Source organism: Parasteatoda tepidariorum, chromosome 6 (genome assembly GCF_982258835.1).
Source record: "Parasteatoda tepidariorum strain Cologne lab strain chromosome 6, Ptep-v5.0, whole genome shotgun sequence".
Lineage (NCBI taxonomy): Eukaryota > Metazoa > Arthropoda > Arachnida > Araneae > Theridiidae > Parasteatoda > Parasteatoda tepidariorum.
In genome coordinates, this window is record NC_141760.1 from 12,372,232 (window position 1) to 12,386,644 (window position 14,413).

Genomic DNA, 14,413 nt, shown 5'->3' on the forward strand with positions numbered 1-14,413 from the left:
AGGGAAATTAGACATATTTGAAAATATACAGCACTCCATTAACTAATATATACTAAAGAATGTGATAATGAGCCATTGATACCAAATGTCATTTAAAATATATGTTTTATTCATAAAATCAATGAATAAGTTAATAAATAAAAAATATTTTTTTAAGAGTTTAAATGTGGATAAGAATGTAACTTTTAAATTATAATATAATTTTTCATTATTCATTTCATATCATTTTCAAATTTAATTGTGCCCATTGTACTATGTAATATAATTTGCTGCTTTTTTATCAGTAAATATATTTCAATTATACTCGTTTAATTTTATGAACATATATTTCAATAAGAGCAATTTTAATGCTTATTAAATGTGTAATTAAGATACCTACTCGTAAATAAAGAATAAATACTTGTTCTGACAAGAAAAATTTATGTTTGGAAATGTTTTTTTATTTTTTTTAATATTTTTTTTTATATGTAAATTAATTTACTTTTCATTCGACAAGTTGATTCTCTAACGCAATTTATTAATGCTCTTAGTTTGATTAAAAAAAATAGACTTCATTTATTTAGTAATGAGTTTGTAATAAATAAGTAATAATATTAACCTTTTTATTATTAGTGGTACAGTGAAACCTCCAGGAAAGATCACCCATCTGTAGCGAAACCTCTTTATACCTGTATAACAAAACTTATACAGGTAAAAAAATTTTTTTCACACAGTAAATTTTTTTTTTTTCGATTGCGGAAAAAAATGATTTTTAATTTCTTAGAACGTCTCCATTGAAATCATAGCCATAGTAAATAAATTAAAAATGCACATTTTTTTTTATTTTTTAAATTAAGGTGGCCACTAACACAGAAGAAAAAAAAATTGCTGACTTTCCTCTGATTCTAATTTTATGAAATTTTCCTGATCTTTCTGAAACTGGTGGAAAAAATTTGAAAAATAACTTTTCAATTATTTCATATTTTTAAATACAAAATCTAAATTGAAGACACTCATACTTGCCATTCAAGTTATAAGTACACAAATAAATAAATGCAAATAAAAGAAAGAAAACTAAATTCTTTCAGAAAAAAAAAAACACATCGATTCTCAGGTGCAAACCAACTCGAATTCATTTTTCCTGACTTTTTGAGTATTTAAGTCAAATCGCCTGACATTTTCCTGGATTTCCCAGTTTTAGGAACATCCTTTTAAAATGGCAAAGGGTGCAATTGAAAAATTATTACTGTTTTGCAGAAAACTATTACCTCACGAGTCCTAATTTATTGTTCAGAACAGTGGATACGCTGCAACACTCCTCTCAAAATACTTCATTGTCAATGAAGTATTAAAGTTGTAAAAAAAAATTTTGATCAAAAATTCATATTTTTTTCCCATTTATTTTTAAAATTTTTTAACTAATGTTGCAGCATTTCATCAAAATTCGTTTTGTCAATTTGCATTAAATAGAAATTTAATTTTGAATAACATACATTTAATTTAAGCGTACCGATAAATGCAAACAAATGTTGATACTCATAACACTTTAAAATATTCATAAAAATAAATGCATAAGCATTTGAAATATAACATGACATTTATTTGATAAATTTAGTTTGTAAATTTCAAAAATATAAAATCAAAAATATTGAAATATATTTACTAACAAAAATAACACTCGTTTATTTTCCTTAAAAAAATATTCTTACGAAACACAGTAAATTTCACTTATTAAAAAAAAGTTGGGAATTTTGTCTAATTTTCGAAAAAATATCTCTTACTTGTTTAATTCGAAATCCATCGTTTTCATCACCCCTCTTCTTTTTCATTTCACTACACTAAAATAAAGCCGATTCGCGCTTAAATTACAAATCCAAGGGAATCCGTGACGCACACACAACAACCGAGATGGCTTATGCCAGACTGAAAGTAGAAAGAGAGATCTCCCTCAGTCATGGACCGCGGATCAAAAAGAATAATACAAATAAATGACCTCCGCTAGGTGCCGCACTCCATTACATCTCCGTTTTGGGCAGGTGAAAAAGATTCCGTGGCACCCACGCTTTACTTTTCCCCTGATCATCATCAGGCCCTCAATGCAATGGAATTCCTTACACACACAAAAAAAGTTCGAAATACCGCCTCTATTGTTTTCTACAAAAGAAGGGCTCGCGCCAAGGATTTGGTATTAGTCGACTTATACAAAGATAGAGAGAGATAAAACGATATTTTTCAAGGTAAACATTGGATCGAAACAAATCGAAAAGGTTTTAAAAAAATTGTTTAAGAATGTGACCTAAAAATAGCTGGGCGGAAATATCGAACTAAAATTTTTTTTAAAAAAACATTACCGGACTGCTATGATATAAGAATTGAAAAGTTTCAAATTTAGCTGTAATTTGTTAGCACAGCATAAATTATTGAGTGAATATTTATGAACTAAATTAATATTTATGAATTAAATAAATTATTACTATTTATTATTATTTTTTTAACACATGCAGTCTAGACTAGAAGGGTGCGTACAATAGTTCCGGTTAATTGAACTAACTAGTTTTATATTTTTAAATTGAACAAGAGCATGGCACCAAACTTAAATAACATTACGTACTCAATCTAACGAAATAAAACGTTGATATAAAACTAAGTATGATGCAAAAAAGACGAAATTGGTTGCCTGTGTGTTGAGAAACCCACCTTTACATAAAGAAAATAAATACTTTTAATTAAAAAAAATAGGGGAGAGGTAAAGTTTTCAATCTAAACGCAACAAAACAATTTTTTTACCAAAAATTTGCTGTTAGCTAATCTAAATTGATAGTCTTATTACTACTTAAAATAAATTATGTTAATGAATGATGATGCCGTATTCAATCATTTATGACGAGGGTAAGAATAATTAATATAAACGGTAATTTAAAAGCTCAGTCTTTAGATATCTTTATTTAGTTAGAAATTTTTTCAAAAATTTATTGATCTATACGCAGTCATTTGAATGTTTGCAAGGATTATACAATTCTAATTTAATTCAATTTCCTTTCACTTGTATACATGAATTCATTATTATAGTGTGATTAGAAAAATAATTTTCATCTTGTTCGTCTATTTGTTTATTTACAACTGATGTTGAACAGTCGACCCAATTCTGATTTTACAACTATCAATGTTCAACCCCACAGCATTGTAATTTTGAACCGAGAAGACAAGGAAACTCCCGAATCAAACATTGAGACAAACTAGGACTTTTTAATGAAACTAACCCGCATTTGTGTTCATGGAGAGGAAAACCACGAATACCTCACCCCCCCCCCTACCTTAAGTGGTTATAACTCATGAACCATTTACCACTGAAGATATTTTGCATCAGCACTGCGTTTGATGCGAGCCGGGAACAGAATTCGTATCAACCAGCCACTTGCTGGGATTCGAACCTGATTCACATCATTGGGAGACGAACGCTCTATCCCCGGAGCCATCTTGACTCAGATCTATTTGTTTGAAAATGCTATTTAATTTGTTTGTATGTTATTTAATTAATGCAGGCAATAATTTAAGTGCGACATCAGACACAAAAATGTACTTTATAGTTCCTGTGAAATCGAATTTTAAAAAAGTCAGATTTTTTAAACTGGATTTCCCAGTAACAACTGGACCGATTTTTCTCAGTATCAGACGTAGATCTTATTAACGCTAGGACACAGTGGCATTCTCATTGCGTAAGTTGACGGACCGCGAAGAATTTGCACCAATCAGACTAAAAAAATTTTTTGCGTTTGAACTTAGTTTCTTTATTTAACTAATACTAAAAGTAGTTGCCAGGAATCGCTACAAATTACTGTTTTTCTGTATCGCATTACTCACTACACTACTTCTTGTAAAAAGTAGCGTACTACACTTCAAACTACGTAAAAAAGTAGCGACTACAGTAGCGTTGCTACTTGTAGAGCGCTACTTCCGACCATTGCTCGAAAGCTATAGTTTGAAATATTAATTTAAAATGAATTTTGGTTAAAATACAATCAAAACGTTTATTGGTCTTTTTCTTTTTACAGTTATTATTATTAGTAGTGCCTAATTTATTTATTTTCAACCATAAGTTTAAGCATTTGAAAGCTGCAAAAAGTATCATGAAAAAACTACATTTATGAGCAGATCAATGCCCTTCAACCAGTTCAATTATTTAAATAAATGGAGTGGGTAAAACGGGTAGGTTGGATTACGCCCATAAACCTACGGTTCTTTTCGGAAATTTTCCTTGTCTATTATAAACCCTCAAAAACTGTCAATAGTTCCATATGATGAAGCTTTTTTTTTTCTCATATGTTTTCAATTTTGAACTACGCTTATTTATTTATTTTTGTAACGCATAAAAAGATTGAAAGTGCAACTCCTCATTGAGGCAGTTGTTTCTCTGTGTTCTCACAGGATTTTCACACTATAATGAAGAATTTTAATTCCCATTTATTACGAAGTAAAAAATATGTTTCTAAATCAAAAAAAAATATTATTTATGTTTTAAAATAAGTAATAAGTTTTATAAAAAATGTAATGTATTCAGATACCTCTATTGATTGTTTGCTCGGTGCAACTTTGCACGCTAGTGAATGATGCAATTTTTTTATGAATGAAAATACGGGTGTTCATTAAAGAAGTAGAAATGAAATCGTTTGCATTTATTCCTATTCAATTTTTTTTTAGTACAGGCAAAAGCAGTTTAGTCCGAAATCAGAAGGCCATTTGCAAAAATTTCACAAAATTCGTTAAAATTCAATTTGCAAAACTTTTTCCAGGACATAAAAACAATCTGTGGTTGTTATTGAATAATTAGACGTAAATGCATATCTAGGAAAAAATGATACATGTCAAACTCGTCTAAAATATCGACAAAACAGATTTTCTGAAAATCTATCACCAAAGAAAGTTGACACTGAAAATCCATAAATTTACTAGAAACACTATTTTTTAAAAATATCTTTACTATTACGAATCCTCATCAATAACTCGACAGCCCAGGATGGGCCTTGGTCTTCTTAAGAAGTTTTTTCCTGGCCAACCATCTTCCTGCTAGCTCTTTCCAGTTTTTAAGACGAAAAGGTCTTTTTCTAGACAATCTATCCATCTCAAATTCAGCCAGCCATTTTTCCGTGCGCCAACTAGTCTGGCATTATAAACTCTTTTTGAGGAACGATCTTCATCCATTCTGATAACATGGCCTGCCCATTTTATTTTTTGTCATTTAATGAATGTCAGGTTCATTATATTAGTGATATTTCGTTATATGAATCATCAAGGAAAGTTGATATTGAAAATCCATAAGTTTGCCACAAACACTTTTTTTTTAAAAAATAAATAAATAATAAAAAAAAAAACATCTTTACTTTTACGAATACCATCTTTAAAAAATTTTGAAGAACATGATGGATAAACGGATATTCCACAAATCTATAAAACATACCATTTATTTTAATTAAAGATCTTAATTCTTACAAGTACAGTCGTTTAAAATTTTATGAAATAGAATTCTTACAACAAAGAAAAAAAAAAAAAACTTGCAACCAAACCAGTCCGAAAGCTGGAAATTGTTAGATAAGACTAATTTAACTTTTCACCACAACACTTTCCACCTATAAAAAGCTTTGATAGCGGCATAAGACGTTTTACTAGAAAATCTTTTCAACAACAAAAGAATTCGGGTCATTTAACAGAAAGAGCCATTTTGCAAGTGCTACTTCTCAACAGGAATCATCATTAAGCCATCAAGAATACTTACATGAAAGAATAAGGACTCGTAAGGATATTCCAAGTGCCCTTCTCACAGAAGGGTATTTTTTATGCGTCATCTTTTTTAAAACAATAAGTACAATAAATTCCAAAAGAGAGAGTTAATTCCTCGTGCCCTCTGGTCAAATTATGATGAGGGTATTTTGGGAGGGTAATAGAGGATGCGTGTTATTTTTAGAAGAAAAAAGGGGCATTTTTATGACGGGTGAATTAAAACAATAGACGAATCGTGAATGTTTTTCTTTCTACAATCATGTTCATTTTAATTTATCAAGTATCATGGTTTTATTCAATTATTTTTTGCAAATTTTTTTATTCGAATTTTAGGTATAAATTCCCGGGGAAATAAAACGATGCCACGTTGTTCAACGAATAAGGGCATTTCAAAAAAACCGTCATTAAGCTGTCTCTTTTTCATTAGGTAGTTTTATAAATTTATAATTTCGCGCAAGGCTAATAAAAATAATTTTAAAAACAAAAAAAAGTGTTGTAAATTTATTGAGAACAAAATAAAAATTCTTCTATGAGGAGCACTTTTAGCATGTTTTTTTTTAGAAATATTGTCAAACATATCCAAAGAATTAAGAGTATTTTTAAACTGCAGGCCACGAAATTAACGATTGTCCGTTAGTTCGGGGCCACTTCAATATGATTCGGACCAGCATAAAATAATTATCAGTGGTCCCCCGAACCAGCAACCAATGTAAAGGAGATGTCACGCTGTTTTGATTTTCGATTTTGTTCTTTGGTCTGTGTTTTCGTCCAAAAGAGTTAATTTCCTACATTGTAATTTTTTTTATTAACATTTATATACTTTATTCACTTTTCAAATATTTTTCATAGTAAATGTAAATGGACCAGAGGAGAAATTGTGCTGACAAGTTATAGCTCTTAGAGTTACTGGTATTTCAGATCACTAATTAAATTTTTTTTAAATCTACCCCTGCTGAATGCACAAAAAAGCTAAGCTTATTTAATTGCATTATTTGCGCTTTTTATACGATGCGTTATGCTTCATTGTCAGATATAGTGAATTAAATATGCTGTTGCGTGTTCCGGAAGCCAATAAATATTTACTTATACCGTATTTTCATTGCTACTTCATTACAAAACAAATATTAACAATATAAAATGATTTTAATTAAAAAAAACTTTTAATTCATAATATACTTGTTAAATAAAAATTAGCAAACCACTCGGATTTTATACCAGAAAGTATTTTTGACATTAGAGAGAGTTAATGATTATTAAAAGACAAAAATAATTTTTTATTTACATTTATGTTTCGATTCCTTACATAATTTTACGCTTAAAATAAATAATAACATAAAATTTACATATTCGACTAAAATGTGTAAAATAAAAATAGACAAAAATTAAAGGAGTGATATTTAAAAAAATAAAATAAAATACTGGTTGTTTTTATTAAGAGTTAGTAAAATAATTTAAATACGCATAAAGACTTCTAAAAGTGAAGAAAAAAAAGGTATTCAAACAATGAATCAGCTGGTATTAACAAAATAATTATTATGTCATGTCTTGAAATAAAAACGTTTTCTTCGAATATTAATAAAAGTTTAGGATAAAACTAGGTTATGGCAATAAAAAAAAAACGAAATAAAATACAGAAAATGCAATGAAAACAAAAGTGAACTACTTCATAGTAATAATTGTTCCCCGTAAAACAGGAAAGCTAATAAAAATGTGAAAAGCAGAGAAAATGGTGCTTTCCTTTTGAATAAATAAATTAAAAAAAACTAGCTTAAATAAAAATGAGAGAATAAAATGTAACGCCATTAATGGAATAGAAATTTTGCCATAAAAAACAGATGACATTCGAAAAACAATTTCACACACGCCGAATCATTTTCCTTATTGCCTCTTTATAAAATTGCAATATCATCATACACTACCTAACGCCTTATTCCGTCGTTTCGATATTATTATTGTCACCTTTTCTCGAAAATCGTAAAAGCAACGCTCTAAAAAGTAATCATAAGGCGATTCATTTTAAATTATCGAAGTCAGTTAATGTCTATCAGATTCGCCATCACGCCTAAATCCATCAAAATAACCATTCATATAAAGGATTAAATAAAAAAAAATAACAAAAATTTTATCAGGAAGAAGACGATACATTTTATATCTCATATAATTTGAGTTTATTTACTAAAACTGGAATAACGCGTGGAAATGATTAGTTGATCTTGGCTGAAGGTATCAAAAGAATAATAGTTATCGCGTTCGTAATCGAGTTGTTCGTTCATGCGATCCAAAAATAGTTGGAATTACAAGAAGTGGAAGAGGAAAATGCGCTTCAAACGGTTAACATTACTAAATGGACTTCAGTGAAACGGAACAGATTGCCTCCCAGCTACAGTTATGATTTTTGATTCTAAAAGAAGAATAAAAATCAAAATATTTAAAAAAAAGGCAATGAAAATACGTATCATTGCCATTAAAACTGAGTTACTAAGCACATAAAGTTGAATTTTTAGATCGAATAAAAACTTATTCTTTTCAGAGTATAAATATTTGCAGGGAATATAGGTATTTAAAAAAAAAAAATATATATATATATATATATATATATATATATATATATATATATAATTTTCATTTATATATTTACAATTGTTTGAACAGTTATGAAAAATTTCTAACTACCACCATTAAAAGAAAAGAATGAAAACTTATTCTTTTCTTATCAGAGTGTAAATATTTGCAGGAATATAGGTATTTTTTTTTAAAAAAGAAATATATATAATTTTCATAAATATATTTATAATTGTTTTAACAGTTATGAAAAATTTCTAACTACCACCATAAAAAGAAAAGAATGAAAACTTATTCTTTTCTTATCAGAGTGTAAATATTTGCAGGAATATATTTTTTTTAAAAAAAGAAATATATATAATTTTCATATATATATTTATAATTGTTTTAACAGTTATGAAAAATTTCTAACTACCACCATGAAAAGAAAAGAAAAGAATGAAAACTTATTCTTTTCTTTTCAGAGTGTAAATATTTGCTGGAATATAGATACATTTTTTTTTAATAATTAAAATTTTAACCAATTTCTTAACAGCTATGAAAAATTTCTCTATCGCCATGAAAAGAAGAGAATTAAAACTTATTTTTATCTTTTCAGATTATAAATATTAGCTGAAATTGGAATATAGGTATGTTTTTTGTTAAAAAAAATTATAATTTTAATCCATTATAATTGTTTTTGAAAAATTCTTATCTACTGATATGTTCAACTAGGGCTGTGGTGCGGGAGTTTGAGATGAAGAAAATTTTGCAGAAGTCTGTATCGGAATTGAAAAAACCTGCTCGAGACCGATTAGTCAAAAGTTGTTAGGTTGTTGTTATAAAAAAATAAAGTTATTACCTTATGAAAAATATTTAAACATATATTTATACTCATGTAAAAAAAATATTACTCCAATGAATATTATGACAATCATTTGAATTATAACTTTAACTAAACTCGCTGGCGCGACAGCCCAAAGAGGGCCAAGATCTACTGTGCCCATCTCAGTTTTCTTGAGCTTGGGCTCTGAGGTTCAGGAGCAGATGTTCCGGTTGTGTGGTCAGCCGAGAGCGGAACCCCTAATGTTTAGTCCCCAAGCATGCTTGGTACTCTTTTTATCGAAGGGATGAAAGGCTGAGTCAACCTTGCCCGGCACGAGGATCGAACCCAGCACGAGAGTGCGAAGAATTATAACATATCACAAACTTAATCTATCACATTTGAATGTTTTCAAGCTTATGATTGATTTGTTGAATTATTGATCGATTATAGAATTAAATAAATTATTAATAAGTTACCTCTTGATTCATAAGTTCCAAAACCAAATTTGTTTAGCTAAAGTGAAAATTTAATTCAAAAAGTGCACAAATCAATATAATGTATAATTTGTAATAGTTTTCTAGTAGCAGAATATTCTCTAAGGAATCTTCTTGTAATAAGGTGTTAATAAATGCATTTGGGATACAGCTATTTTATGTTTAGGCTAATTGCGACTCTTTTCTTTTAATATGGTGGTGCACCAACAAGCATAGCCATCGAAAGGCTTGTGCTTCCCTCGGTGGCTATGCTACAAGGCACTGCAATAAGCCTAACAAATGACATCAGGAATTTGCAAAGGATCGGATTTTCCAATTAGCCTTTAAAATATACAACATAAAGATTTTTGTCGATAACAAAGCCATCAAATGAAATAATGTAAGTCAAAAAGCCTTATTTCACGATAAATAAAAAGCAATTAATATTTAATTATCAAATATAATTTAAAAAAGATAAAAAAATGCAATCTATTTTTTTTTTTCATTCTTTAATACTATTTCTTATACTGAGAAAACAAAAAGAAGGGATATGATATTTCCTTCCGTTTTGATAGAAAGATATATCGTAATTCGTGCAGTAAAGAATCACAACTTCCCGCCACCGTTATGAAAAAAAATTATAGATTTGGCAACTGAATTTAACATTTCAGAATTGATAAAAAATTGATGGATAATTAAAACGGAAAAAAACTAACCGAGATTTATTTAATGTTAGAAAAACTTATTTTACCGGAAAAAGTTAGACAATAAAAAATATTTAAGATCTATACAATGTTAAATAAAATAATTTTGTTAATTATAAATCAACTTTACTTTCATTTTATTTAATGACAATAATGGGCACATGATTCATATAATTGATTACCCTTCCTCAATTCCGATTCTAAAAAAATTGGATTCAGACAAATTGATTCTCAGAAATTGAATCATTTTCCTTCTCATAGGTGAGAATGACAATAAGAGAGTGGTTATTCAACATTCTCTAAAATGAATATCAAAGCAACTCATTTAAAATAAAAAAAACCTATGAAATTTTAAATAAAATAAAAGTCATAACACAAGTTCATCGACTTTTATTCGTCTCATTACAGGAAAATTCCACTGAGCAGTTGTCAATTCAAACTTTTTGCAAAACTCCTGTTTTTATGAAATTGTGAAAAACCTACTCATCCTAATCTGAATCTAAAATTAATGCGTTAAATGAGATTTTCTCAGAAAGGATTTTGCTTTTGACAATTTGTATAAAATAAGGACCTATTATTGATTTTACTAAAAATCACAAAACATTTGTCTTTGATGAAGTTGCTGTTCTTAGATCAAAAGTAAATACAAAATAATACTCAAACCAGAGCTGCGGAGTTGGTAGTCACATTTTCGCCCTCGATTAAAATTTTCACTGAATCCTCGAAAAATATTATTGTAAATAACATATATTAATTAATAATAATGATTTTAATAAATAAATGTCATAATATTAAATTAAATTTACATTTTATAATACATTCTCTAATAGTTGAAAAATAAACAACAAAATATATTTGTTCAAAATATTGAAATTGTGCAAAATAATTATAAAAATGTAGCTAGGTATCAATATATTAATTACACGCACGCTCTCAAATATACACTGAGTGGCCAAATTATTATGACCACCTGGGAGTTTTATGCAAAATGCGTCACAGTGGGAAATGAATGAGTCATAACTTTAAGAATGTTAACATAAAGAGGATTGGGATTTAATCAGAAAAAACACAAATGAAAAAATAGAGCACCATACGTTTACTGCTTGTGGATTTTAAAACTAAAATGAAAAATTTTAAAAAATGAAGAATTTGTGACAAGTACTTTTTTAAGGAAAAGATATCTTGTGAAGGGACCGCTTATGTCCCCAAATTTTTCCTAAAATAAACCTAATGTAGAAAAACAAACAAACAGAAGCTGAAAAGTTTTTAAAAGTCAATGAAACGTTTTGTTTAAAGAAAGAAATTCTTACAACACAGAAACTGCATTAAAAACTTCGAAACCAGTTTTATTGCAGGACGAAACCTAAAAGCGTCTCTAATAATTGTTTTTCTTTTTCATTCAGCTTCACTCGGCTATGATTTTTATGCTTCTTCTTCTGTTTTGAATTCATTTTCTTTTTTTCTGCCCCCCCCCCGTTAAAAATAATTTATTGACTTCTAATGAGTAAGTTTATTTACTTCATTTTTTATCAAGGAATCTAAAAATATATTCTAAAGGCGATGATAACGGACCACCCTGATATTTGTTGATACGCGTTTATTTCTGTTCTTCTTCTGTATTTATTTTTATTACAAGCCTCCAAAGAAATAATTATCAACTAAACACAATTTCTCTTCTCTTTCTGGTGGCTTTGGTAGCTGTTCATGTGCGACTTGATATGTTTTAACAATAAGCCTGTTTTTACCATTCATTTTCCGTTTAGATATTTGAAGGGAAAAAAAAAACTATTCACAAATTTAAGCCATTATAAACTATTGAATAACAGGGCTAAAAAAACTTAAAATTCCTTAAAAAAAAATTAGAATGAGATTTTTTTATGTTTGTTTTCCTTGCTTGAAAAAATATCATTTATGCATGCCTTAAGTAAATAATTTAGTATGTTTCTATACATAATAACAAAATATTCGATTACAAGTTATAAGAGAACTTAAAATTAATTAAGCACATCACTATCAAAAATAATTTTTTAAAATAAAAATTCTTATCGAAACCTAATGCTATTAATTATTCTGTAGTCACATGAACGTTGAATAACGAATAGTTAGTACGTATTCCGTTTTACAAATTGTCGTTATTCGGCAAAAATCACTATTCGGTTCATCCCTACACAGCTGACTCTTGCATGGCAAAAAAAAAATAAAAAAAAATTAGGGCTCAAAACTTTTTGACAAATATTTACTGTTAAAAATCTAACAAACCACTTTAACGTTCGAATTAATTAAATGTACAGCCAGATAAAAATTGCTCCAAATTTTATTTTTCGACACCAAACTTTTTAACACAATAACAGCTTCGAACACAAACAACGCAGACTAAAAAATTTCCGAATACGGATACAATGCACGTCTCAAACTTGCACATCAAATCAAAATCAGGTTAAAAGCCTCTATTTCAAGTACATTAACGCTTCAATGAATTTCAGTATTGATACAGAAAAATGGGCAATTTAGAAGTAAAAGCAATCTCGTCTTCCCCCCCTCCCCCTTACCTAAGTGAAACAGGAAATAATCTTGATCGGACCGAGCAATAAAATATTATCAGTTTGAAAATAGATAAAACTAATTAAACAATCGAAATCATTTTTCCAAAATAGGATATCATAACAAAGCAATAGAAAATACATAGAAAGATAACTAGAAAAAAAAAAAACTTTTTTTTTCACGCGTTTAATTTTTTTCACGTTGTTTAATTATTAGGTTGACACATAAAGGAATTCTGGTTTTTCCTATGGGTCACAATGGAAGAGAATTATAGAAAACTACATAGTTTAAATGTTTTCATCCAATATACCGGAAAAGTACACAGTAGTTTAAATTATATTGTCCGTATAATCACACTTAATTCTACAGCATAAATATGCTAAGGACGAATTTTAATAATATCACAAATTAATTATAAAAATTGAGTTCAAGTTTTAAATAAAATTTCTACTTAATTAAATTACTATTTTCGTCCTTTAGATGATTTATTGAAAAAGATTTGAAAAAATAATTATAAAAATTACATGTATTGTTTCAATAGGCGATCTACTAGTGTAGCTACTTTATGGGGTACACCAGGCAATGGCACTTAACCTTATAATTAACATCAGCGTAGGATAAATAAGCCAGGTATATCCTACATAAATGCTTTTTTAACGTTAAGTGCCACTGCCCGTTATTCTCTACACTGACGTTTTTTTAATGTTAAGTGCCATTGCCTGACATACCCTACACTGGTGTATTTTAAGGGTAAGTAAGTGCCACTCTACGGTATACATTTGCCTGATATACCTTACTATACACAACTGCGTATCGTAACTACATAGGTAGATCTCCTATTGGGACGATAGCAAATTTAAAGCGGTAGGGACAGCTTGGTTATAGCAGAGCGCTGGACTAACGTTCGTGAAAACGGGACTGGTGCAAATGGTGACTGGTGCATGTGAAATCTGTCGGGTCACAAAGTTTTATATGATCTCATAACAAATTATTCCTCTGGGGTTACTGAATTGGAGATTGATCGTTCTCTGGTTCAGGTCAAAATTACGATCAATGTATGTATGAATGGGCCCGCGATCTATAAACGGATGTGACGAATGGGAGCGGCAGAATAAATTTCTTGGCCATAGATGGCGCCACTGGAAAACGAGAACAATCGCATCTCTTTTTTTTAATAGCCAACGACAACAACAAATTATGAAAGAAAAAAAAATAATTCTAATATTTTTATTGAACATTTATTCGAAAACTGGCTCGTTAAAAATACAAGTTAAACAAAGTTTTTGATGAATTAATATGATATTAAACCACTACTTTAGTCATTAAAGTTCATTTATTTGCTAATTATGCCATTTTATGTATTTTCTTTTTTGTGCTATGAAGAATAAAGAAAGACATTTTAAAAATGTCAAAGTGTCCAATGTTATTATCTATCAACTTTTAAGAGCAAGTACAAGATAAAAATTTTCATTACCATAGTGACATGTTTAAAGTAGATATACTTTTTCGAATCTGACTTAAAAGTAATTAAAGGTTTTTTCTTTAGTAAAGCAAATTGTTATCATTTCACGGTT

General features: G+C 28.7%; 1 protein-coding gene across 4 annotated transcripts in view; it reads right to left on the minus strand.

Annotated features, from left to right (window-relative positions):
- LOC107441660 (unconventional myosin-Ie) overlaps positions 1–14,413 on the minus strand; it is a 153,934-nt gene that overhangs the window by 80,767 nt on the left and 58,754 nt on the right. The window contains exon 1 of one of the 4 annotated variants that reach the window (XM_087165418.1): positions 1,761–1,935. The exons of the other annotated variants lie outside the window; for them this stretch is intronic. Coding sequence (XP_087021544.1) covers positions 1,761–1,808 — 48 coding nt within the window. The 5' untranslated portion in view covers positions 1,809–1,935. Of the gene's footprint in view, positions 1–1,760; positions 1,936–14,413 lie in introns of those variants that run through there. 4 annotated transcript variants of the gene reach the window in all.